The sequence below is a fragment of the Rutilus rutilus genome (genome assembly GCF_951802725.1).
Source record: "Rutilus rutilus genome assembly, chromosome: 19".
In the NCBI taxonomy this organism is placed as follows: domain Eukaryota; kingdom Metazoa; phylum Chordata; class Actinopteri; order Cypriniformes; family Leuciscidae; genus Rutilus; species Rutilus rutilus.
In genome coordinates, this window is record NC_140232.1 from 29,457,378 (window position 1) to 29,484,881 (window position 27,504).

General features: G+C 38.1%; 2 protein-coding genes across 4 annotated transcripts; both read left to right on the forward strand.

Annotated features, from left to right (window-relative positions):
* Positions 1-637: 637 nt before the first annotated feature.
* slc66a1 (solute carrier family 66 member 1) lies at positions 638-8,300 on the forward strand. Of its 2 annotated transcripts, none has more exons than XM_084389221.1 (9): positions 638-1,020; positions 2,100-2,166; positions 2,348-2,519; positions 3,203-3,332; positions 3,517-3,604; positions 4,603-4,763; positions 4,861-4,953; positions 6,505-6,690; positions 7,736-8,300. In XM_084389221.1, the coding sequence occupies exons 3-9, from the start codon at positions 2,350-2,352 to the stop codon at positions 7,820-7,822; spliced, it is 915 nt and encodes a 304-aa protein (XP_084245347.1). In that variant the 5' UTR covers positions 638-1,020; positions 2,100-2,166; positions 2,348-2,349; the 3' UTR covers positions 7,823-8,300. The 2 variants fall into 2 exon arrangements, with proteins under 2 accessions (XP_084245347.1, XP_084245348.1); XM_084389222.1 differs by having other exon boundaries at positions 907-1,020; positions 2,100-2,165; positions 2,338-2,519.
* Positions 8,301-11,482: 3,182 nt separating this feature from the next.
* On the forward strand, positions 11,483-27,184 carry nr1h5 (nuclear receptor subfamily 1, group H, member 5). 2 transcript variants are annotated; one of them, XM_084389223.1, is made up of 11 exons: positions 11,483-11,622; positions 18,753-18,891; positions 22,693-23,046; positions 24,128-24,268; positions 24,416-24,558; positions 24,674-24,772; positions 24,862-24,946; positions 25,026-25,142; positions 26,137-26,232; positions 26,356-26,469; positions 26,825-27,184. In XM_084389223.1, the coding sequence occupies exons 2-11, from the start codon at positions 18,795-18,797 to the stop codon at positions 27,034-27,036; spliced, it is 1,458 nt and encodes a 485-aa protein (XP_084245349.1). In that variant the 5' UTR covers positions 11,483-11,622; positions 18,753-18,794; the 3' UTR covers positions 27,037-27,184. The 2 variants fall into 2 exon arrangements, with proteins under 2 accessions (XP_084245349.1, XP_084245350.1); XM_084389224.1 differs by having other exon boundaries at positions 24,677-24,772.
* The last annotated feature ends 320 nt before the right edge of the window (positions 27,185-27,504 follow it).

The window sequence follows — 27,504 nt, forward strand, 5'->3', positions numbered from 1 at the left end:
TTTAAATCCCTTCAATAGGAGAACATTTGATCTTTATTTTCAATAAAATGGTGACCTCTGTATTGTTTTAAAGTTTAATCATAGACCCTTCAAAAGCTATAAAACATAGTAAATGTGTGTTTGTGGCACATACAAAAGGCACTTTCAATAAGCATGGCTTTTTATTTTAATAATACATAAACTACAGTAATGCCAGTGTACATTTATAAGGGTTACAGTCTTAAATGTTGAGGGAAACATTAAAAAATATTAAACTAGTTTTTTATTAGAATAAAGTAACGCAGTTTAAATTTATCTTTTTTAAATGATAAAAACCCTTTAAATTAGAATAGATTTTGTGAAATGTATTCTTCAAACTAGAATTACTATCATATTATCACCAAGTGATTGCAACAAAATCATATTGACATGCATTCAGACAATTCTACTATATAATGAAGGTAGATTTGAACTTAAAGGATTGGGGCAAGCTGTAAATACTAAATTTACTTTGTCACATTTAAGAATGGTTTGATATTTGTGCATTTTCACTTTTTCCATTTTTAATCACTTGCTCTGTGCTTCACAATTGATTTAATCAGTACATAATTGATGAATGGCAGTTTTCATTTATGGAAACTTAATTAATTTAGACATGTTTCCACAAATGCAAAAACCTGTGTTCAGTCAGTCTATTGTATCTTGTTTCCTGGGCAATAATAGTGAACAGCTTAATGTAGTCAAGACTTTTAAGTTATTTCTATACAGGTGATGGCTTAACAAACCAACCTACCATGAGAAATACTCGATGGAGCAAAAATGGTGACAACTAGAAATGTTCACCTCTTCATTTTATACATTCTGCGCCCTATACACTCGTGTGAACAGACATGACTCCATTACTGTAGGTTTCATACTCGTAAGAAATCGTTTTTTGCGTCACGTTTTGCTGAATGGGCAATTGTGAAGTCAGGCGTGATGATCAGCTGATATGAGCGGATCTGTTTGAGTCTGGAGGTGACGGAGCGTTACTTTGACAAGGTAAAGAAAACGTTTAAACTGAATTTTTTTTGTTAAGAACACGAATACTTTTTCTTTAAACGCACGTAACTTATTTTAGTTAGAAATGTTCATTTACACGGGGCTCGAAGCTCTGGACGCAACAGTTAATCAACAGTGTACTGCTACAAAAAAACAATTCATTTCACACCGTTTTGTGAAAATGTGAGACATGTTGATCACCATGTAGTGCCTCTTTGTTTGACACTCCCCGACCAAAGCAAATTCAGTGGGAAAATGACCTGTACATATTTATTATTACAAAGGTTTAGCATCAGTAATTGTTTATTAGATAAGAGGTTTTTAGCATCAAAGTACATTGTTTATTAGATAAGAGGTTTTTTTTTAGCATCAACTCAAAGTGAGACTTTAGTTTCTTTCCTTAATCGGTGATTGCGAAAATGACAAGCTACGACTTGCACACTGAAGGTTTGGTTTAAACTGCTGAACATTTTGAACGGATTAGTCAAATGAACCGGTTCACAAAACTTATCTGAATGATTCATTCACGAATCTGAATCATTCGAGCGATTCTTAAGTTACTTTAATACATCAGCAGTTGAAATGATACCAATGTTTGCCTCTTAATTAGAAACAATGCTTATATATATTATAAAACGCAAAAAAAAAAAATAATTCAAGCAAGATGGTGCTACTTTTTAGAACAACTATTATTGTTTAATGTAATTCCAGAGTAACAGAACATAACAGGCCTTTATCACAGTCGAACGCGGAAGTGTGTTAAAGGCATAGGCAGTATATAAACGGTTAAAGCAACAGCTTTAATGGAACGTTTGTGTTTCATGAAACACGTGACGCATTTACGTCACGACGCAAAATAAAGCTGAATCGTTCTTTTAACCGAACTGTCAAACGAACTGTTCAAAAGAAACTATTCGCAAAAACGAGTCGGACTTCCCATCTCTAAAACGAGGCGTTTGATCTTGTCTAAACCACTCTGGCGCTGCTTTACTGTATGATGACGTCGCGCTTCAACCATCCAATCACAGCGCTAAGCGATGTCCTCATTGTTTTGCCGACTTGTTTGTTTTCTTCTCTAGGTGACTGCGGCATAAGATCCACATACTTCTACAATTCTACCTCAGCAGCTGAAGCTCTACACCACAGGTAATGCGCTAAATGTATTTGTATTTATTTTCAATGTCTTCTGCTTCAGCTATAAGTGTTTTAACAGCATTGCACTCACTGTTACGTTTGCCGTATCAACAACACATCTGTTTTCAGAAGAACATGCAAATTAGATGGATTTTTTTATTTATCTGTTGTTTCATTACTGCTGTTTTTCAAGTGATGTCGGACGGGCTTGTGCTCGGTGGTGATGGAAACTTCAGCTCTCTCTGCCCACATGGGATCGAGTGGATTTGGTATGGACTTGGGGAATGTGCCCAGGGCTCCAGGGACGTTGCCAGTGTAGTTCTGGGACTGCTGTCAATAGTTTGCTTCATGGTGTCCTCACTACCGTAAGTACGCCAACAATTATAAGAGGATGATGTTGCTCTGTGTATGCCTCAGTTTTGCCATATTAGAAATAAAATGTTCTTTCAGGCACCGTGATAATTTTGAACACTCATACACTGCTATTCAAAAGATTTGTGTCAGTAAGATTTTAAAGAAATTAATACTTTTATTCAGCAAGGATGTATTGAATTAATCAAAAGTGACAGTAAAGACCATTTCTATTTAGTACAAATGCTGTTCTTTTGAACTTTCTATTCATCAAAGAATCCTAAAAATAAAAAAAAGATGATGGTTTCCACAGAAATATTAAGCAGCACAACTGTTTACAGCATTCATAATAATAAGAAATGTTTCTTGAGCAGCAAATCAGGACATTAGATTGATTTCTGAAGGATCATGTGACACTGAAGACTGGAGTAATGATGCTGAAAATTCAGCTTTATCATCACAGGAATACATTACATTTTAATTCAAACAGAAAACAGGTTTTAAACTGTGTAATAATATTTCACAAAATTCTTTTTTTAGTGTATGTTTGTACCAAATAAATGTAGCCTTGGTGAGCATAAGAGACTAATTTCAAAAACATGAAATAAATTCTCACAGACCCCAAACTTTTGAGCGGTAGTGTAAAGTGACATTTTGTACATAAGATATAATGAGATCATACTGTCTGTTACTGTAGGCAATACTACAACTCCTGCAAGACGGGGAATATGGACAGCGCTCTGTCTATTTGGTTTCTGTTATTGTGGCTGGCAGGTGACTCGTGTAATCTTATTGGATCGTTCTTAGCCGATCAACTTCCACTACAGGTGAGGAACAATCGTCACATTTTTCATTTGTTGCTTTGGATAAAATCTCTGCTAAATTAATTAATATGTAGATTCAAGAAAATCACCCTAATTGATTAATGATTGATCTTATTCAGCTGTAGTTTAAAGTAAAGCCTGGTTATATTATTATTTCATATTCCTCAACCCCTTGTTTCTCCTTTAGAAATACACTGCAGTGTACTACGTCCTGGCAGACATGCTAATGCTGTTTATGTACATGTATTATAAACTAAAGAATAAAGCATCTAGGGGTGAGTTGGAAATCATGCCTTACTTGAGACTTGTAATGTTGGTTGAATGTGTTGTGAGCAGAGCCTGACAGTAACGGAGTACATTTACTTGAGTACAGTACTTAAGTACAATTTTGAGGGATCTGTACTTTACTCAAGTATCATTTTTGGGGAGTAGTCATGACTTTACTCAAGTACATTTGAGAGGCAAATATTGTACTCTTTACTCCACTACATTTCTATCCATAACCGTGAGCACCCGTTACTTCTAATAAAAATAAATTGTTGTTTCCCTCTCAAACATGATTGGATTGTGCAGGCGCCACTGATTGGGACAGCCTATCAGAAATCACCTTAAGCTTTCCGTCAAAGTCAACTCCATGGTCAGATTTAGATAAGAGACGAAACCATGGACGAAACAATGGATGAAGACGCAGCAGGTCCATCCCGGGAATGTGCCAACCCGTGGCCCCACCTCGCCAGACTATTTCAATTTTCTGAACAAGTTAATGATAGTTTTCGCTTCAAGTGTTTGCTGTGTTTACCAATGTAAGCACTGTGGCAGTAGTAATGCAATATTTAGAAAACGTACTCTTGTACTCTTGATACTCAAGTACTTTTAAAAACAAGTACTTCAGTACTTTTACTTAAGTAGACATCTGACTGTAGTACTTTTACTTGTACTTGAGTAAAATTTAGCACGGGGTATCTGTACTTTTACTCAAGTAATGAAGCTGTGTACTCTGTCCGCCTTTGGTTGTGAGTAGGCTATATGTAATTGGTTGCTTTCAAGGACATGCCTTGCTTTCATAAATTTTTAATGTAATATTTACATTTTATTTTATTTCAGCTTCATTTAAATTCCCACAACTGATTTTTCATAGCTTTAGTTAACAATAACACTGCTCGAGAACGTCTCTACTGCATATTCCTCCCCGACCCTAGGCCTTCACAGTCTGTTATAAGATTGTGCTGATGCCTGAAACACTGATTCATGGAACTGTCGTTCTCCTCTGTAGAGAGTAACAGTGCATTGCTAAATGCAGTCAGTATGCTGTGTCTTCTGGGAATTACATCTTCCCTCCTTAGCCTCCCTGGCTCTGCCCTAGAGGATCAGATTCCCGCAGGGTTCAAGGGTCGGGCACTGCTGGCCGTGGAGGGGGGCAACGGTTCGGTGCAGGTAACTAGAGTTGCTTTTATCATTGAGTTGAGTTGCACTTAATTCATTTACGTGGTTTCAGCATTGGTTTGGGACTTAATGTTTTCATGTTTTTCAGCCCTTCTCAACAAAGGAGATTATAGGCTTTATCATCGGTTCTTTATCTTCAGTACTCTATTTATGCTCCAGATTGCCGCAGATGTACACTAATGTAAGTTTTACACTGATGTTGATTCTCACATAATCTATCAAGAACATGTCCAGGTCATATTTTACCCCATAATTAAAAGAAAAACATTTTAATTGATTTAGTTTTCTTCTGTTTTATCAAAATATATATAGTGTCTATTTTTTTAGGATTATTAAATCAGGGTGCACTGTATGATTTTGGCCACAATTTGGCTGAGACAAATTTTGCGAATCCTAAGATTCCTCTGATCCTTGGCCAAAATCGCCAAAATTGCATTTTACATGTTTACAGACAGCCGATTAATGACCATTGTGAATTAAAATTAACCTCTGACGAAATTCTGGCAGTGTCCTGTAGTGCGACTTGTCCTACGACAACTGTCAAATTTAAAACCAATAGGAGCGCAGAACCTGATGATGCAATTAGTGAGACAACAACAACACCACCACTTCACACACATCAGGCTTGTTCGACTTGAACCGGCGCTGCAGAGACCGATCGGTTTATGGCATCAAAGTACCGCGAGAGCAATTCAAAAGCATAAGGAGCCGTCTACTTTCTATTCGCTCTAGCGGTACTTTGATGTCATTCACCGATCGGTCTGTGCAGCGCCGGTTCAAGTCGAACAAGCCTATCGTCTTCGTTTTTTTCTTTGCAAGATAAGCCATGGTCACAATTAAATATAGAATAACCTATTATTTACATACTGATACAAAGTTTTGTGAATATGATACAACATGGCTCCTGCTGGCTGGCAACTTAAAAAAACACTGGCATCAAAAGCGTAATTTGATTTATGCTTTTAATACAGCTACAATTATTATTTCATACATATTCATGCTACATATGCATTCAGATCTTTAAATTAAATATATACATATGTTGCTTCTTAGGCTACATTCACACTGCGAGCCTTAGTGCTCAAATCCGATTGATTGCTCGGATCAGATTTTTAAAAAAATTTTTGTTACAGCTGTTCCCATTGTGGTTTTAAATGTGGCCAATATCAGATTCCAGTGTGAACAGATCATGGTCCTGAACTGACCATCATGCGCAAAAGAACGACAAAAAGACTTCAAACAGCAAGCTGACATACGGAAGTAAACACGAAGAACATAAAGTAACCGATTACGCGCTTATAGTGTGATCTGCTGCAGAAGTCAGCGAATTTATGCACAGCCAATATAAAAAAACAAAGAGAAGAGCAGAATATTTAAACATTTATGATACAAGCCCACGTTTTGCTTGTATGTGTGATAGCCAAAGTGACTCCCGTGAACAGAATTGTGACGCATGTTGCTCTAGACTAGAGTGTAAAGTCTCTTGAATTCCGATATGACTGTTCAGATTGAGGTCGCATTGCAAATCATCTGACATTGTGTTGGATTTAGAACCACATTATGGAAGTGGCCCAAATCAGAATTGAAATCAGATTCCATGTGGTTTGTGCTGTCATGAGAAAAACAGATCTGAGTCACATGAGCAAAAAAACAAACATCAGATTTAGGCTACATTTACCTGCAGTCTGAACGCAGCTTTAGTGTAATGTAAATATATCTTGCTGTCTTGCAGTATCGAAGGAAGTCAACAGAGGGCGTATCTTTTTTCCTGTTTGCTCTGGTAATTCTGGGAAACACAACATATGGCATCAGTGTGATAATGAAGAACCCAGATCCAGGGCAGGGAGAGACCAGCTACCTCGTGCACCACCTCCCCTGGCTCATCGGCAGCCTGGGAACGCTCTCACTGGACCTTATCGTATCCTTTTAAGCCACTGAGCTGGGAGAGGATCATTGAACACAGTCCTCACGGACCTACAGCCACAAAAAGATGTGAAATGGAATATGGAGGACTAAATGGGCTCATGAAATGTTGTGAGGAAAAATTCCATACAAAAAGTCATAATGCATAATTTATTTTGGGATCTTTTTATATATTTTAATATATAAATGTTTTATTTGAATAATTGAATAATGGATTCATGTTTTACACAGTGCATTAGGTTTAACTGTGTTGGGAAAAATGCATAAATTGATTAATTGACAAAAAGTTTGTTTTGAGAACATACAGTCAAAGGTCACGTGACTGATATTATAGACAACATTGCATAAATGTCTGAGTCATCGTGTGTTTGACATTCTGGATCACTTGAGGTCACGTATATTGACAAAACTCTGACCGTTGCCAAAGCATCCAACTACATTTCTGAAGTCATGTGACTTCCTTTCATGTGAAGCACATCTGTCAGAATCCCCTGAGCACTGAGCCTTGTTGTTTAAAGGGGTCATCGGATGCTAAATTAACTTTTATATGGTGTTTGCATATAAATGTGTCTTTGCAGTGTGTGGACACAACCACCATTCAATGAAAAAAATCCATTCACTATCCTCAGAAAGCCTAAACACTCAATAATCAAGCCGTTTGGATTTTCTGAGCAATATGATGACGTATTAGCATATTTCCGCCCTCAGCCATTTGTATACTGTCCACCAAGACAGGTTGCCATGGCAGCACTTTACATGTCTTGTCACATGCTCCATGGAAGAAAGGGGTGGGCTGAGCAGTTGCTCATTATCATTTAAAGAGACACGCACCGAAACGGGGCGCTGTGAACAGAGCTGTTTTTGAGGAGGCAAAAAGGGTGTTGTTTTACACAACCATTGAGGAATTTTAACCAAAGTTTACACAAAGACCCTAAAGAATCATACCGCCTTGTGAAAAATGGGCATCCGATGACCCCTTTAAATTCATTCAGGATAGTTTGAAAATTGATCAGCTTTTTTGCCTTAACGCTTTTCTTCAGATATCCGTGCAATTCATGAAGTACAGCAAATCTCCTCGGGTTTCTGCAGATGGAGATGAAGAGACTGCTGCACTCCTCCAAGACTGAAACTATTCCCATTCCTGCTGTGATTGGATGAAATGCTGGAGATGTTTTTTGAGCATCACATTTCCACAGCCACAGCTGACGGACGTTTTTTTTTCTAAGTAAAAAAAAAAAAAAAAAACTTTTTTTTTTTTTTTTACCAATGCATGAAATCGTGTACATTTTCTTTTGTACAGTAGAATAAATGTTGCATTTGGCAGCTCTTATCAGTCTTGACTGAGAAAGAACTGTGAAAATGAGCTGCCGTCAATCTGTACTGTAATGATAGGCTGTTTTCATGTAATCTATTATAGAAATGTTTTACTATTGTAAAGATGTTTTTAATCTTTATATTGTTGCCTTTGATTTGATTTTGCACTGCACCTTTCAGTCACTTGGTAACTTCTTTTATTGAAGTTCTTATTAAGTCTTATTTGACTTTCTTGTTGTTGTTGTTCACAGCACAACATTCACTAAAGATTTATGTTTTTCTGAGGCCAAACTTGCTTGAACTGTTTCATTATTTGGTGTGTGTGTGTGTGTGTGTGTGTGTGTGTGTGTGTTGGTGTGTTCAGGTAAGCCCTATGTTATGGCGACAAAATGTCCCCACAAAATGGCAATATCCAAAATCCTTGTGGGGACGTTTTTTGGTCCCTATGTTGAAAATAGCTTATAAATCATACTAAATGTTTTTTGAAAATGTGAAAAAGCAGAAATATTTTGTGGTTGATAGGTTTAGGATTAGGGGATAGAATATAGAGTTTGCACAGTATAATAAAGCGATAACGAAATGCAGGCAGAGCTGAATGTGAGTTGACAGTGGATTGTCGCATCACTGGTACCCACTGTTGAAGAAGCATTTCGACTTGGAGGCCGAAGGTCAAGTTCCTCCCCTGGAGAATCTTGATGAATCTCAATGGTAATGCTTATTTCCAAATAAATTATCTATTGTAGGGTAGATCTAAAGTTATTAAAACACGCGATTTTTACGTTCTCAGTACAGGTGTTTTAATGGTGTTTGTTATTAATAAAGGATCTGTAGTAGTTGGTTGCCCAACTGCCTTCTAAGGCAGTAAATGAAATGGAAACTTAAACAATCTCCACGTCACGGTGGGTTGCAGGAAGGCAGACGGAGATTTAATTTAACTAAACACAGAACAGGTAGCAACACACACTAAATATAACGGAGATCGGACAATGACTGACTGAACAGACGGAACTTAAATATAAACACAGATGACGCTGATTAACAGAAGACAGGTGATACAGATGACGATGACTGACTAAACAGTAACCATAGAAACGAAGGAGTGGCGGGAAAAGAACAAAGGAAAACAGGAACCAATCACAACACAAACTGAAAGTCCAAACAAGCACTGACATGTGACACTCCATCAATGTTATTTTAGTATTATTCATATTCTACTATAGTAATTATTAGTACTTTGAATTTGCTTTTATTTCTACATTTTCAGATTTCACTGTAATTTTAGTTTTAGTAATTTTACTATGCGCTTTTGTCATTTTGATTTTTTTATTCAGTTTTAATCATTTTAGTACTTGAACAAACGTATTTTATTTCAGTTAGTTGCTAAAGCACGTTATTTTTTTCATCTAATATATATATTTTTTATTTCAGCTTTACTTAAATTTAATGAAAATGATTATTCATAGGTTTAGTTAATAATAACAACACTGATCTCCTGGCGCATGTCTCCTCACACAAAGTATGTATACTGTATAGAAAATTACACAGCAGCAAAAAAGTTTTTTAAAAACTCTTGCCGCTGGTTTATTTTTCCCCCTGCAGGTTAAAGGTTTGACATATTGCGTAAATATGACTGAAATGCTTGTATTGAAATATTTTACATTCTACCAAAGATTAAAACTGTGCTAGACGTTACGTTTTGTGAAGAAGGGCCACTGGGATCCTCAATTTGAGCTGTGTTTATGATCATTACTTTACAGTGGTTTTCAGTTTGCATATCAGTGACTGTAAAATATGTATTTTAGGTATGGGGGTGGCATATTTGCATAGACAGTAAAAGAAATGGACACAGCGACCCCATTGGATTCAACAGAGAAAAGTGGTCAATTAGAAGCACTCACTTCCTGATGGCTGAGCGTACTGCGCAGACTCAGACTGAGACGTAGATGTGACGTGAGCAACCCGTCTGTTTTCTAGTAGCTGTGCCAAGAGAAAACTTGAGGCATTCCCTTCTGAAACTTGCAGAGACGGAGATCGTGAGTAGGAGCTGTCCATGAGCTAGGAGCAGGAGAAACTTTCGCTAAGTATTCTGATTAATTATTTTGTCATTTTGCCTCCACGTCCCCCCGATTGCTCGCGAGCTTCTCCTCCTGTCCATACGGTAATCTCTCTACTGTGCGACAGAGATTATGACGCAATCGTTAGCCTATTTTTATAAAAACTGCATCTACGGGGCCATAACGTAAGATACAAGGTAATGGAGCCTTTTATACATTTTCGTGTTTCTTTCGAAATAAATCATGGACAAATGGAGTCTTTAAACGCCTCAGATGTAAAGTTATTCGCTGTCAAAGTGACGCCAAAATGAATGGGAGTCAATGGAACGCTAACAGCAGATGATGGTCTGCTAATCAATGGCGGCGCCCGGGGAAGCTTCAGTTTCGGCTGAAAGATTACCCCCTTGCATATTTGGAGTTTTGATATTAGGCTATTTTTGAGTGGCAATTAGGCCAGTTTTGTGACGATATGTGCATATGTGAGATGCTGCCTTTGAATTTGGCTAAAATAAGTTTTTTCTAAAGGCTGTGTTATTGTGCTGCCTACCTTTCGGAACAAGCTTTGTGTGGCTTTTGTGCTAATGCTTCCTTAAAATACTGCCTATGTACTCAACTCACTAGTTTTCAAAACTTGAATCTCTGACACATTTTTTTCATTTCAGGAAGAACCTTGGCTCCTCATTCTACCCCATGGTTCATATCAGCAGCCCTGTTGTTCCTGGAAAAACACATCTATGTTGTTTTTCCTCATTACAACAGTCGCTGTCATTAGTATCCTGTGAGTTAAGAGCATTAGGGATGGATCTGCAACCCGCAGAATGTCCCCTCTGCCCCCAGTTAAGGACATAAAGGGCCCACCCATGGAGCAGAAGAGAGTTTGGGGTCTCTCTCTCTCTCTGTGTGTGTGTGAGAGAGAGAGAGAGAGACAGATAAGGGGATCTTGAGTTGCGTGCGTCCAGCTGAATTATGTAGTGACACGTGGGAGTTAGTCGGGGTGGTTGTGAAACCCGGGCTGAGCAAGTACGTTCTCTGAGCGGCAGGAAGAACGGAGAGATAGTGAGCGCTCATCCATCAGTTAGATGAACTAGGGCTGTTTATAAACACTGGGCTGCTGGGAATGTTCTAATGAGCCCACTGTTTCATGTAGTGCATGTCCAGAAATCACTCATTATATCACTTAAACAGCTCCTCGCTCCCACCGCGGCCCTCTCAGATTTTCTTCAACAGGTTCAAACTTTTAGATATCCATTCCTAACTTTTACGCTGACAGTGAGGTTGATCTTCAAAGCTCTCGTTGCCTTCATCACGGTTGCAGGACAGTGTTAAACTGTCCTTTTTTTGTGTATTATCGACTTTGTGTGCCCCCGTCTTTAAACTCACACACATATTGGTGTGTTTGAATTAATGGTTTGCGTTGGAGGGACACGCTGTTTGTTTTGCGCATGTGTGTTCCAGTGTGTGCTTGGCAAGTGCTGGACGTCAGGGGCTGAACTGCTGTCAACATCACAAATGCAAGAGGCACATCAAGCTGAGATCCAGCACACGCAACATCAGCACTGGTGAGTACACAAAATCAGTTTTCTCTAGAAACTGTACCAGTCGAAAGGATCGTTAAATGTTTAAAATATCAATACTTGCATAGGAATTTCTGGTTACACTTTATTTTAAGGTGACGTAGTTAAATTGTTCTTACTCACATAAGTGAGTCATATTAATTAACTACACGTACTTACTATAGAGTTATGGTTAGGGTTTTGGTTTAGTTAATAAGTTTAGTAATTATGCATAATTTACCGTTATTACTGTAGTAAGTACATGTAGGAACGTGTAACTGTCACCTTAAAATAAAGTGTTACCTAATTTCTTTACAAGAATCAAAAAACAAAAAACAAAGGATTATTTGGACCGCATCGTAATGGAAAAGCAACCAGTAAGTGTCCAGCATACATGAAGTCTGCTTTGTTTAAAAAGCATCCTAGGATGCACCTCATGAAGTTGGTTCAAAATGTATGAGGTTTTATTTGTTAAGCGTGACATTTTCTCATACTACCACCACTTGTGTTCAATTCAGTGTTGATGACTTTCTATTTTTCTAAAATGTGGTTATTAGTAATAATAAAACTATGAGTGAATGTGTGCATGTATCAGGCCTATATTGAGAGGAATAATTTTGATTAGTTAATATATTAATATTTATAATTTTTTATGTAGACTACTGTTCAGATGTTTGGAGTATATGATTTTTTCTAAATAAAAATCTCTTATGCTCACTGAGGTTACATTTATTTGATCAAAAATACAGTGAAAACAGTAATATTGTAAAATATAATTACAGTTTAAAAGAACTCTTTCCTATTTTAATATATTTTAAAAAGTCATTCATTCCTGTGATGCAAAGTTGAATTTTCAGCATCATTACTCCAGTCTTCAGTGTCACATGATCCTTCAAAAACCATTCTAATACGCTGATTTGCTGCTCAAGAAACATTTCTGATTATTATCAACGTTAAAAACCATTGTGCTGCTTAATATTTTTGTGGAAACTGTGACCAATATTTTCCATGATTCTTTGATGAATAGAAAGTTCAAAAGAACAGTGTTTATTTGAAATAGAAACCTTATGTAACAATGTAAAAGTCTTTACTGTAATTTTTGGCCAATTAAATGTCTTTGCTAAAAAAAAAAAAAAATATTACTGACCCTAAACTTTTTAACAGTAGTGTATTTAGACTAAACATTCAACAATAACACAATGCATAAAATATCTCTTTAAGTGTTGAGTTGAACAAAGGTCCATGAATGCCTTGAAGTTTTGTAAATCACTTTATACTTTTTTTTTCTTTTTCTTTTTTCTAGTTCACTCTCACACAACAAACATCATTATCTTTAGTTCTTGGGTTTGTTGGGTCAATGTGAACATGACAGTTCTGTTTCCCAACATTCTAAATCCAACAGACAATTTAAGAATGTTTGAAATGTTGGCATTTGTTGAGCAGTCATTTAGACATTCTGTCTGTGAGCTCCAACACAGAAGTCAACACCACTGACAGAAGTCAAAGAGAAGTTGCCATTTGATCAATATACACTGTTTTTAATAGAATAGACTGCTTCAATGTTATCTATGCAGATACCATTGAGTTGACCAGCCTTACGTCAGTCTGTCGTGATCACCTACATTCAAAACATTACAAGCACTTTTGGACTTTAGTCCAAAACCCCCCAAACTGTCCCTGCACAAGGCCGTCTAATCCAAGAGTCCTGTTTCCTGCTTAAATCTGTAAACACAGCCTGGCTACAAGCAGATAGCTAACATCAAATAACATAACAGATGGATAAACGAAGATATGCTGGCAAAAATAGTGGATGCAGTGCTTTGTGGATGTTTCTAGATATATAACATGATGGTTCACCATCTTCTAATGCAAACTGTTCTCCCATGAGGGCTTCTCAAGCAAATAAAAGTATATTTATGCATAGTGCGGCCTCTCTCCTTACTTTATGCATTCTAATTATGCAGGCCAGCACTCTTAAAGTTTAATAGTATATGCATTGAGTGAAGCCTGCTCCTATCCTCACTGGCTTCTCACGCAAAACCCTAACACTCTTAAAAGTAAAGGTTTTTTACTCTTTATAGGCATCAAAGGTTCCATGAAGAACCTTTAACATCCATGGAACCTTTCCATTCCACAGAAGGTGCTTTAAAGTGGAAAAAGGTTCTTCACACTAAGACAAAAAAGGGTTCTTTTGAGAACTGTTCACTAAAAGGTTATTTTAGGAACCAAAAATGGTTCTTCTATTAAAGGGGTTTTCAAACTGGGGTCCGGGGATGCCCAGGGGATCGCAAGAGAGTGTAGAGAAAATGTAGAGAAAAAACATTATGAAAATCATTTAGCTAATGCTTTTGATTTCAAATAAATAAAAAATTTGATTTAAATAATACACAATTTGATACAGAGCCCCTAAAGAGACAAAAATATGAGATGGGAGGAATTATATGTCAATGCTTTTGCACTCTCTCTCAGGGGAACGCAAACGTTTTGCGAGCGAATGCAAAGTTTCTCAGGGGAACGCAAACGTTTTGCGAGCGAATGCAAAGTTTCTCAGGGGAACGCAAATGTTTTGCGAGCGAACCCATAGTTTCTCAGGGGAACGCAAACGTTTTGCGTGCGAACGCAAAGTTTCTCAGGGGAACGCAAACGTTTTGCGAGCGAATGCAAAGTTTCTCAGGGGACCGCAAACGTTTTGCGAGCAAATGCAAAGTTTGTCAAGTGAAAACAAACGTTTTGTGAGCGAACGCAAAGTTTCTCAGGGGAACGCAAACGTTTTGCGAGCGAATGCAAAGTTTCTCAGGGGACCGCAAACGTTTTGCGAGCAAATGCAAAGTTTGTCAAGTGAAAACAAACGTTTTGCGAGCAAATGCAAAGTTTGTCAAGTGAAAACAAACGTTTTGCGAGCGAACCCATAGTTTCTCAGGTGAACACAAACGTTTTGCGAGCAAATGCAAAGTTTGTCAAGTGAAAACAAACGTTTTGTGAGCGAATACAAAGTTTCTCAGGGGACCGCAAACGTTTTGCGAGCAAATGCAAAGTTTGTCAAGTGAAAACAAACGTTTTGTGAGCGAATGCAAAGTTTCTCAGGGGAACACAAACGTTTTGCGAGCAAATGCAAAGTTTGTCAAGTGAAAACAAACGTTTTGCGAGCGAACCCATAGTTTCTCAGGTGAACACAAACGTTTTGCGAGCAAATGCAAAGTTTGTCAAGTGAAAACAAACGTTTTGCGAGCAAATGCAAAGTTTGTCAAGTGAAAACAAACGTTTTGCGAGCGAACCCATAGTTTCTCAGGTGAACACAAACGTTTTGCGAGCAAATGCAAAGTTTGTCAAGTGAAAACAAACGTTTTGTGAGCGAATGCAAAGTTTCTCAGGGGAACACAAACGTTTTGCGAGCGAACCCATAGTTTCTCAGGGGAACACAAACGTTTTGCGAGCGAACCCATAGTTTCTCAGGGGAACACAAACGTTTTGCGAGCAAATGCAAAGTTTCTCAGGGGAACACAAACGTTTTGCGAGCGAACCCATAGTTTCTCAGGGGAACACAAACGTTTTGCGAGCGAACCCATAGTTTCTCAGGGGAACACAAACGTTTTGCGAGCGAACCCATAGTTTCTCAGGGGAACACAAACGTTTTGCGAGCGAACCCATAGTTTCTCAGGGGAACACAAACGTTTTGCGAGCGAACCCATAGTTTCTCAGGGGAACACAAATGTTTTGCGAGCGAACGCAAAGTTTCTCAGGGGAACACAAACGTTTTGTGAGCAAACGCAAAGTTTCTCAGGGGAACGCAAACGTTTTGCGAGCGAATGCAAAGTTTCTCAGGGGAACGCAAACGTTTTGCGAGCGAACCCATAGTTTCTCAGGGGAACACAAACGTTTTGCGAGCGAACCCATAGTTTCTCAGGGGAACACAAACGTTTTGCGAGCGAACCCATAGTTTCTCAGGGGAACACAAATGTTTTGCGAGCGAACGCAAAGTTTCTCAGGGGAACGCAAACGTTTTGTGAGCAAACGCAAAGTTTCTCAGGGGAACGCAAACGTTTTGCGAGCGAATGCAAAGTTTCTCAGGGGAACGCAAACGTTTTGCGAGCGAACCCATAGTTTCTCAGGGGAACACAAACATTTTGCGAGCGAACCCATAGTTTCTCAGGGGAACACAAACGTTTTGCGAGCGAACCCATAGTTTCTCAGGGGAACACAAACGTTTTGCGAGCGAACCCATAGTTTCTCAGGGGAACACAAACGTTTTGCGAGCGAACCCATAGTTTCTCAGGGGAACACAAACGTTTTGCGAGCGAACGCAAAGTTTCTCAGGGGAACACAAACGTTTTGCGAGCGAACCCATAGTTTCTCAGGGGAACACAAACGTTTTGCGAGCGAACCCATAGTTTCTCAGGGGAACACAAACGTTTTGCGAGCGAACCCATAGTTTCTCAGGGGAACACAAATGTTTTGCGAGCGAACGCAAAGTTTCTCAGGGGAACACAAACGTTTTGCAAGCAAATGCAAAGTTTCTCAGGGGAACACAAACGTTTTGTGAGCGAATGCAAAGTTTCTCAGGGGAACACAAACGTTTTGTGAGCGAATGCAAAGTTTCTCAGGGGAACACAAACGTTTTACGAGCGAATGCAAAGTTTGTCAGGGGAACGCAAAAGTTTTTAAATATTTAAAAACGTTGATTTAAATATATTTATGCGTTTATACGTTGATTTAAATAAATAAATCGATAAAATAATTACAATAACAATCTAAGTCTTACAGTGTTTTAGTAAGTAGAAAAAAAGTAAATGTCGTTGGCAGAAACAGAAATATTTTCCAAATAAGTTTAGACGTTCATAGTATACACTTATATATGAAAATATATTCCTCACATGAGGATGATCATATTTGGGGGTCCGTGGTCTAAAAGATTGGAAAGCCCTGTTCTATAGCAACGCTGTGAAATTTTTTTTACTTTTTGAAACCCTTGTTTTTCTGAGTCAACAATTGTTATGATACACTAAAGGCATGTTTATTTATGTAGTTGCTATTTATGCTCTTGGGAAAACTGTGAAAAATGAATGAGTGTTCAAACTCATTGGAGTTTTGCTCCCTCTAACCTCATCTGGGATGAAACCATCCATGGGGTTTAAAGAAGGTCGTTTTGTTAATCGTGCACATTTTTTTGTGAAGAACCCACAGTCATTGTGATGGATGGCATGGGAGTGATAGCAAAAATTTCCCTCCCTTGGGTTTCAGAGGCACTAATGATATCTAAATTTCGACACTGCGAAACCGAGGTCAGCCTCTTTGAGATGCTACCACAATAACGCCATAGAGGATGTTCTATGTCAGGGCAACAAGCAGGATACGAGAGGGTACGTGTGAGCATCCATGTCATAATTTAAGGGTTTTTCAGGAAAGCCCGCCCCCTTCAAGGGGTCTAAAGTATATCGGGTGGGAAGGTTAGAGTCCTGCAGTCCTCAATCTTTTCAATGTCAAAGATTAACTGCATGACAAACAGAGCCGTGGCAAACACTGCATGTATAAACACTCCCTAAAGCTCTGGAGATGAGCTGGATGTCACTCTGTCATTCCTCTTGGGAAACAGAAAGCGACCCACATTGCCACAAAGAACACAAAGTCAAAGTGAATGAGAACAGAAGGAATAATAGTTCAGAGAACATAGGTGAATATTTGAAAGATATTGAATAGTGCACGATCAGTCATGCATTTTTTTTTTTTGTCCTCAGCATTAAAAAGAATTTAGTATAAGGTTCTGGAAATTAAAATATTGAGCATTATAGAGTTTCTGAGACCTCATGGGTCATGCAGGTGATGTTTGAACTTTGGATGATTGTTCAAAGCATTAATAGATAAAAAGTGCTTCTGAAATAAAGAAATCAGTTATTTTATATTGGAGTATTATTTCACAATATTACTGTTTTTATTCAAATAAATGCTGCCTTGGTGAGCAAAAGAGACATCTTTAAAAACATTTTAAAAAAGTATATACATAATACATGTTGTCACTCATATATTTGCAGTATTTCACAGCATGTAACTAAAACCTGTGCTAAATATTACTGTATCTGCTATTTATTGTTGCAGACAAAAATCTGCATTGTTGTGACCATTGACTTATTGTACAAAATTCAGATCACCACTATGTTCTAGCAATGGTGTAAAACAAAGCATTTTCCTTCACTTCTTCACCATCCACGTGAACATAAACAATAAGTCTTGTAACATAAATGAAACTGAAAATGTCAATAGATTTTTTTTAACTAGTCTGTTCACACAGCAACCCATATTGCATACTTGTCCATGAACATGCAATTCTTGAAGAATTCCGAATAAATCTCTAAATGATGACTGTGATTTTGTGTTCCTGATGTGTTCACAAATGCTACTTGTTGAAAGCTTTTAGAAGTCTTATGTATCCTGCTAATACTAAAATGAGTAACTTGCATTTAACTATATAGCCTTTTTTTCATGCGAAAAACAAATGCATTTAACACTTCTGCTGTAGCATTTGTGCTATGGTACTTACTGATATTCATAATGGTAGCACTTGTTTTATCCTTTGGATGAATCGCTTCTACTTCCATTAATTGCTTCTAAGTGTCTTCTGAATGAATAATTCAATGTAATCCTGCACCGGTTTCTGGGTAAGAAAATTGCTTCCAGTGGATGTCAAGTAAAAAGCCAAAACAGTTCATTTAAAAACATTTTATACTAGTTTTGGATCCAATATGGCTCTTTAAAGTGTGTTGCAGGTCTTCTTTTGAGTTACTGGTCAAAGGTGGGAGTTAAGGTCAGCTACAGGCCAAACCTGTTGAGAGCGATTGGGACAGACTACTCTTTGTGAGGCCTTTTCTGTGAAACTCGTGCCAGAGCAGCTGTTCGGACACATGGGCCTCATCTCACGTTTTATTCTCACAGTCAATGCTCTTCAGATCCTCTCAAAACCCCAGAGGAGCACGGACTGAGATCTCTGCAGCCTTCACTGTGTTCTGTCATAACCTTTTCGTGACAGTGATGCCTAAAATAGCTCATATTTCTCTGGGGTTGGAGCGCTTGCTGAAGAAATGTTTGAAGGCAGTGGATTACGATCCTCAAGTAGGGTGAATGAAAGTTTTTGTGCTCTTTTATAGACCCAGATATTCTCTGTGAAGAGCAAGAATCCAACTGATCAGATGAGAGAGGGCACAGATCCTGAGATAAGCATGTCAGTCGGAGGCTACCTCTCCGCATCAGACACGTTTGACATCACAGAGCCGCCGCAGTACTATGGTAAGATTTCACTTTATTATAGAAATCAATATATTTATACACTGCCCGGACAAAAGAAAGTTGCTGTTTTGATAAGAGTCTGTGATTGGATTATTCTGATTGCATCCTTCTGTCTCGAAAGACAATGGAATCTGCACCTTGGCGCCTCTAGACATTTGAGTTACATCGCCTGCTGCGACTAGAGCCTGATTCTTTAAAGGCATGTTCTGTTGCAATTACTGCAAGTGAAGATCCTGTCTGTCTCTGTGTATGTTGGGTCTGTTCTCTGTCGTCTGCGCTCTCTCCTCTCTACCCACTGGTGCTCTCTACTCTTTTCGCTCATTTCGATGCCTAGTTATACGGTGAGCCTCCATCCATCGCATTCTATGGCTGCTTCTTCCAAGTCGTCTGGATTGATGTTGCTCGTCTTTAGGTCTTGTTTACACACATCTTAATAGCGAAGTACAGGCCTACCTTCTGGCCTGGAGCCAGTGGCAGGTTCGCTGTACAGCAGGTCTTTAGGCATTCGGCCGGTGTTCATGCGGCTGACATGACCGAGCCAACACAAACGTCTCTGGGTGAGTAAAGCAAACATACTAGGTAACGCCGCCTGTGCGAGAACATTTTTGTTTGGAACATGGTCCTGCCAGGAGATGCCCAAAATCCTTCTTAAATTATGTAGATGGAAGACATTGAGTCTGCGTTCTTGGTAGGAATATAGAGTCCACGTTTGGCTGCTGTAGAGCAGTGTGTTAAGTACGCAGGCTTGATAAACCTTCATCATGGTGTTGATTGTTAACAAGGAGTTAACCCAGACCCTCTTTGCAAGGCGAGCCATTGATGTTGCTGCCTTTCCAATCTGTATGTTCAGCTCAGCTTCCAGAGAAAGATTGCTGGAAATAGTAGAGCCGAGGTACGTGTAATTCTCCACCACCTCAATGGTGAAGTCACCAATAGAGATTCTGGAACATTATTGCAGTGATTATTATCTAGCATGTTTTATGTTTGGCAACCGTTCTTCTAACCCTAATTGGTTGAGTGTGTAGCTAGTCAATACAAGATCTAAATGGAAATAACATCACAACATTTATTTCCATCAAGAGGTGCATACTTTTTTGGTCAATATCCTGTATTGACAATGCAAGAGTCCACAGTCTGTAAAGTCTACTCCAGCACATCCCAAAGACTTTCAATGAATTTAAGGTCAGGACTCATTCATGTGTGAAAATTATTCTTCATGCTCCCTCCCAACCATTCTTTCACAATTTGAGCCTGATGAATCTGGGCATTGTCATCCTGGAATAATGGCCATGATGTGTCTTCCTACATGGTTGTTTAAGAAAAGCTACACACTCCATCAGTTAGGGTTAGAAGAACTGTTGCCAAACATATAACATGTTAGTAACATAAAAATCACTGCAATAATTATCCAATCTTAATATTGCTTTTCCATTACCAGTACCAGCTCGACTCGACTCGACTCGCCTCGACTCAGCTCGGCTCGGCTCGCTTTTCGCTCCGTTTTCCATTGCAGATAGTACCTCCACAATAGTACCTGGACGTCATAGCGACGCCGCAGGAAACTGCCGTGACTTAATCTTTTACGCGAGACGCGCGAGACACACCCGCTACCCCCACACACACAGGGCAAAGGAGGAAATCGAGTGTATGCTGTTTTTGGATGTTTTTGTTTGTTGGATGTTACCTGTACCAGCTTCCAGGTACTTTTTTTCGTACCACCTCCGGCGAGGTTCTGGAAGCAGGTACAGGTACAACTTTTACACAGTGGAAAACCAAACAGAGCCGAGTCGAGCCGAGCCGAGGCGAGCTGGTACTGTGTAGTGGAAAAGCGCCAATAGACTCTAAGCTTTTGCCTATTTAAATCCAAACAGCAACTTTTTGATCTTGGCTGGGCAGTGTATAATATAATTTGTATAATTTATATAATTTGTTTAGTTAACTGAAATAACTCTTAAATGAAAGCTAAAAGCTGAACTAAAATAAAATAAATAAGATGATAAAGATGAAAAAAAGATGTATTATCTGAAAAAGATGTATATTTAATAAAAGATGAAAATATTACCAATATTGCCTTGTTAACTGAAGTTGAAGTACTTAAATGACTAAAACTGAATTATAGCTAGGTATAAATATTTAAAGAAAACAAAAATGACAAAAGCACATGAGAAAATTACTTAAACTAAAATTAAAATTGAATATTTATTAAAAAATGTATAAATACTATAATAGAATAAAAATAATAGCCTACAATTTTTTTATGGCACTATAACCGCAATTTAAAAAATAATACATGTATAATATGTATCAAGCTTTCCAGGACACATGGAGCCTTCATTTATATAGCGTTGCGTAGAATCATCCTACATTTGATCTTACGATCATTTCTCAAATGTGTAAGTGTGATTCAGAGGACGAACATACGCACAAAAAACCAAGCTGTGTAAACGCAACCTAATTAATGTCATCAACATATAAAATATCACCAGTCAACATCCAAATCCTTTACTTGAGAATGGCAAGCGGCAAGAATTGCTTAAATTTCCGAATACCTGCAGTACTCCCGACTTTCTGCCACTTTCTGAAAACTTTCCACTTCAAAGACCATTTTTATAAACATGAACGTTGGTGTGGATTTTAGCATAAGCACAAAGTTCAAATCTGTATGTGCACGTTTTTAGTAGCATTTTTAGTGCTGTCCTAATAAAAAATCGCATTTTTCCTCTGACCACTCAGGACAATTTCCCAGCCAATTTCTTTTCGACAAACACCAGGGTTTTCTGGTTAGTTTGAACACTGATAAAAAGGATTTGTAAATTGCATGAAACACAAATGTTTTAGCTAACTTACTATTTAAAATAAACTACATGAATAATTACTTAAAACTGGATGCCATCACTGATGTTGTGTTGGTCATGTGACTGATCACGTATTCACAGTGGTTTGTCTCCTTCATTCCCATTCATTAAATGTCATCCGAAAGTCCAAAATTATAATTTCACAGACACCGCCTTGAGAAACAATTACTGTCCGAATAGTGCTTTGTTAAATTTTCAGTTTCGTTTTGTCATTTAATTCACTGTGGTGTCTCCAAAGCCAGTCAATGCTAGTATTTTAGCAAAGCTTCTCACCGACATGAATGTTTATGAAGAACTCCAGTGGTTTACAAACAGATACTAGCTCCGGAAAGTTATGCTGAAACGGGACATAAAACATCTGTGAGAAAAACAGAATTGAAGGCCAGTAAAGAGACCACCACACAGCAGAAGGATATTTATGAATGACATGGAAAAACAGATATGAATTCGCTGGAATTGGTTTGATAAAATGTGTTTTACTCAAATATAAAAAAAAATCTCATGTGAAATATTTTTTCTTGCTTATTGTCACAATTATTATTGTCCGTTAAAAATGGGGGAAAAATGTCTTGTGCAGATGTGCTTCAGAAATGCTGCCAACTGTGACGTGATTCCTCTATTGGGGAACTCAAATCTAAAATCCATCTTCATAACCTTCCCTCTGACAGAAAAAACACCAGGAAGGCTCAATTCTGTACGGTTATAAAACCTCCATAAGCTACAAAGCAAATAACAACCATAAACAAAACTCTAACTTCAGCTGCATCCTGTTTCCAGAGACAGAAAAGATTCAAAAGGTCTTGCTCTGTTTTTTTTTTTTTTATTACGTCCCAATGGCCTCATAAAAGTCATTAGGTAATTCAAGAATCATGTGAAAAAGAAACATTTCTTGTGAAACATTTTCAATCATTTCATTCATCAAGATGTTCTCCTATCCTTGCTGCAGATGTTCTTGTGGATCCACTGAGCTGCTCTTACCAAGAACCGGATCTACAAAGTCCTCTCTATGGGCAGCAGCCGTTCAGCCCCGTTAATGTGCAGTTCTCCATGTACGGAGCGCCAAACGTTCAAGCATGCAACCCGCCATACCCCTACAGCCATCAGTGCTCTGAGTACATCTGTGAGCCCGAGATAGAGGTCCAAAGCCCAACAAGAGGCAGCGTTATTGGTCTTCCAGTGCTGAAAAGGCCCAGGATGGGCCATGGAGCTCGGGTAAAAGGCCAGGATGAGCTGTGTGTGGTGTGTGGAGATAAAGCCTCGGGATATCACTACAATGCCCTCACCTGTGAGGGATGCAAAGGTTGGCTGCTCAAAAACTGCAGTACTGAATTTAAGGACAACATTAAAGAGATAGTTCACCCAAAAAACTATATTTTCTACATCAATTATTTAGTTAAAAAAGTTACAAATATTAGAATTTAACCTATAGTTTCGCTTTAGAAGAAATTGATTCATCCACTGGGTTTGTATGGATTACCATCATGATCCCTGCGTCAACCAAGCAGCATCCATTCATTTGCATCAGATCCTGCATTTCAGGATTATTTTCCTGAAAATCTTAGTTTGTGTTTATCTTAAGAAAGAAAGTCATAAACATCGGGGATGGAATGAGGGTGGGTAAATGATGAGAGAATTTTAATTATTGGGTGAATTATCCCTTTAATCCTTGATACACTTCTTGAATTTATTTACTAGTGTACAAAAGTGAAAAAAAAGTGAAGTGTCAGAAAGTGAAATGGCTTGACAAGCAGTTTTCTTTTGATGTGTTGGCATATTTCCTTTTAAAACAGGAAATCGAGTGGGGTAATATCAAAGAGCTTGTCCCTTTAAAAAGCCAATAACAATGAAACAAGATTTACTTGCTATTGATAGTTGCTTGGATATATTCCCAAGTCACAAAAAAAAAAAAAGGGTCTGTTTCCCTGGACAAGAATTTTTAAGTATATAAATTACCATTCAAAGGTTTGAGGTTAGCAATTTATTTATTTGGGAAAGAAATTAATACTTTTGTTTAGCAAGGAGGCATTAAATTGATCAAAATACTGAAAAAATGCATAACTTTTTCCACAAAAATATTAAGCAGCACAACTGTTTTTAATATTATTATCAATAATACATGTTTCTCTAGCAGCAAATCAGCATATTAGACTGATTTCTGAAGGATCATGTGACACTGAAGACTGGAGTAATGATGCTGACAATTCAGCTTTGCTTCACAGGAATAAATTACATTTTAAACTATATTAAAATAGAAAACTTCTTTTAAATTGTAAGCGTATTTCACAATGTTATTGTTTTTACTGTATTTTAGATCAAAACCACTGAAAACATTTTACTGACCCCAAACTTTTGAACAGTAGTGTATATCTCTCTTGGTTTAGGTTTCTTCAGACGCAGCGTGACTAAAAAGGCCGTGTACCGCTGCAAAAGTGGTGGAAGCTGCGAGATGGACATGTACATGCGGAGAAAGTGTCAGGACTGCAGACTACGCAAATGCAGAGCCGTCGGGATGCTGGCAGAGTGTGAGATTGACGTAAAACCTTCTAGACTGATTTAAATCTTTACGTGTTGCTTTGAGTCAGTCCTTTCTGGGAATCTGAGACAGATGCTGCTTTGCAGAAAATAGTCTAAGTGGATGTTGATTTGGTGTTACTGGTCTTTTTTGTCAGGTCTGCTTACAGAAGTGCAATGCCAGTCGAAGAGACTGAGGAAGGGCTACAAGAACAGAGGACACAACGGGTCAACAGGAAGAGCTGAAGATGACTACTCTGAAAACAGAAGCGTCTCGTCCACCAGCAGATTCACCACACGGGTAAAATCCTCTCGCGTTATTTAGCTTTTCCAAGCATTAAATTGGAGATTTAGCAAGATTTGAAGCCTGTGTTAGAAATTCAGAACAAGTTTCTTATCTTCAAAAATACTGTTAGCAGGTATCGTCTAGTTTCTCCAGAGAGCAGAGATGCATTCTCAATAGAATTGTTGAGGCTTATCGTAGGTACATAATTCAAGACAACACGCACTGCCCGGTATGTCAAAGAAGTTTGTTTCTTTTTTATTAACAATGCAATAGAAATACTGCCCATAATATAAGATATCATTCTATTTCTTTCCCCAGGTGCCTCTGTGGTCAAGTTTAACAAATACAGATATGACTCCTCCTCAGACGGAGAAGCTTTTGCAATTTTTGAGGAGTGTACCTGGTCAGTTTCCACCAACTTCTCTCAGATCACACCCCACACACGTCTAAATAAAACTAATTTGTCGTCATCTGTTGTTTAGGGTTTGAGCTTTTGGATAGTTCTGACCAGAACACACTTCTGTCCAGCTCTTCAGTTGAAGTCATGTTCCTACTCTTAGCTCAGCAGTTCTCAGAGAACCCCACTAGTGTTAGCACTGGTAATGACATATATTATCACGCAACCTGCTTGTTAAGTCTGATGTCACGAGTCTCAGTTTTTGGGTCCAAATGCTCTATCAGATCCCAAAAGCAAACAACAAACTGTTAATAAATATGTTGCAAAAAAGGTCACAAAAGGGGGTTTTCGCAACAATGTCATAGAAAAACCATTTTGGGTTCCCCAAAAGAACCTTTCAGTCAACAGGGCCAGTTGCATAAACGTAGTCCTGGTTTCACAGACAGAGCTTAGATTAAGACAGAATTAGGCTTTAGTTCAATTAGGACATTTAAGTAGGTTTTATAAACATGTCTTAGATTTTTATTATTATTTTATTTTTTTACATATGTGCATCTAGAGACAAAACAATGGTCAGTGCAAGTTGCTTTCAGTTGAAACCGCTCAAACATGTATTTTAGTCTGGGACTAGGCTTAAGCCTGGTCTGTGAAACCAGAGGTTAGTGTCTCAAGAACTAGTCTGACCATCTAGCAGTTAGACAAGGGGTAAGTAGTCTTATTTTTCTATATCAAATTAGACCAATCTATCTTTTTTTTTTTTTTTTTTACCATCTTAAAGATTTTTGTTTTTTGAAGAATAACTTGACTATTTTATTATTATTATTATAATTTTTTACATATGTGCATCTAGAGACAAAACAATGGTTTTGACAATGGTCAGTGCAAGTTGCTTTCAGTTGAAACCACTCAAACATGTATTTTAGTCTGGGACTAGGCTTAAGCCTGGTCTGTGAAACCAGGGGTTAGTGTCTCAAATATTGGTGTCCGGGACAACGTGAGTGTTTAAAAGCTTAGTTTTAAAGTGTCCAATGCGTTTAATGAACGTCTGTTGAGTTAATATTATCAATTGAAACAGGGTAGAGGTTTGGACCCGGAAACAGTCTCAATTTAACAAGCGGATTAGATACATTATTTTGTTCTCAACAACTCAAAACATTATGGATAATTTATGACTCACTGATGTTTTCTATCACCAGCTTTATACCCAGCAAATTCAAATAACTCAAATCCAGATTGGGCAAAAACTTTAGAGTCCAAGACTGGGAACAGCCACAGGATACTGACACACTCAGGTGATCTATGATGCAAAGCGATAATCATAGTAGGAAAATAACAACTTTTTAGACAATATAATGATGATACATCAAATTTATTGTCTATGCTAGGCTAATGTTGTGCTTTTTATCTCTGATCAGGGCTGAATGATGAGCTCTTGAGATCTGTGGTAAATTTCCTCCACAGTATGGTGACTATTGCGGTAACCGAGGCTGAATATGCACTTCTAACGGCGACGGCAGTGTTGTGCTCAGGTTTGTGCATTATGATTAACACAATTGTTGACTCATTTCCATGTGAACTTCCACATGATGTAACTGTATTCAGAACATTCATTTATAGGTCGAAAAGCAAATGACATAATTTTCATGCAACAACGGGCCCGGCTATTTGTAACTTGAATGTGCGAGGCTGTTTTATATTGCAAACTGGTATTTGTTATCATATTATTTTAATTCATTATCGTAGTGAAAAACACACTGTTTGTTTGTAGAGAAAATAGCTAGGCTAATGGCTAATGAATCCGAAGTCTCGCACATTTAAAGAAAATATCTTACGTCCACTGTGGATGTTTCAAATGACCACCTTTTGTTTTCTGTTGCCAAGCAGACAGGCCATCTCTTCGTGCGGTGAGCTGTGTTGAGAACTTACAGGAGTTTGTTTTGGAGCTCCTGTCCCGGGCTTGCTGCTGCTATAGTCAGGGGACAGCACAGGACCCGCGACGCTTCGCCAGGCTCCTGGGACGACTGACGGAGCTGAGAACACTACGACACAACCACCTCACCCTTCTCCCACAGCAACCCTGGGACATGCAGTCCTGAGACAACCTTCAGAAAGAGAGATTTATGACATCTGATCTCTGTTGCAATACACTTTTAATTTTTGCTCAAAACAATATCCCAGGTCAATGTACTGTAGGTTACCCATGAACAAACATAGTTTAGTTTAATAAAATAAAATAAAAAGTAAGCCTCATGATGTGATGTTTTCTTATATGCATTAAATAAAACATTTTTTTTGCATTTCATTCATGGTATACATATCAACTTAATATGGATCTGAAAATTACTAAATGAACAGAATATGTAATAATTTTCTCATGGCCATTTAGATTTTAAACCAAGTGAATTTTGATTTACCTTTGCTAATTGTGTTATATACGATTTACTACGTTTCGAATCCAAAATGTAATTTACATTATTCGCGCAGGACCAAAGCAGTGCGTGGTTGGGGTTTATTTGTCAACAAAAAAACACAGAATAGTTTTATCCTTTATAGATATATTAATT

Bases quoted from the DNA above. Each gene is read 5' to 3' on its own strand.
- slc66a1 (XM_084389221.1), top strand. From the start codon at position 2,350: ATGTCGGACGGGCTTGTGCTCGGTGGTGATGGAAACTTCAGCTCTCTC. The intron at 3,605-4,602 runs GTGAGTTGGAAA...TCTCCTCTGTAG, and splicing joins AAAGAATAAAGCATCTAGGG to AGAGTAACAGTGCATTGCTA. The intron at 4,954-6,504 runs GTAAGTTTTACA...GCTGTCTTGCAG, and splicing joins TGCCGCAGATGTACACTAAT to TATCGAAGGAAGTCAACAGA.
- nr1h5 (XM_084389223.1), top strand. From the start codon at position 18,795: ATGAGAGAGGGCACAGATCCTGAGATAAGCATGTCAGTCGGAGGCTAC. The intron at 23,047-24,127 runs GTTGGCTGCTCA...CTCTTGGTTTAG, and splicing joins CACCTGTGAGGGATGCAAAG to GTTTCTTCAGACGCAGCGTG. The intron at 26,233-26,355 runs GTGATCTATGAT...ATCTCTGATCAG, and splicing joins CAGGATACTGACACACTCAG to GGCTGAATGATGAGCTCTTG.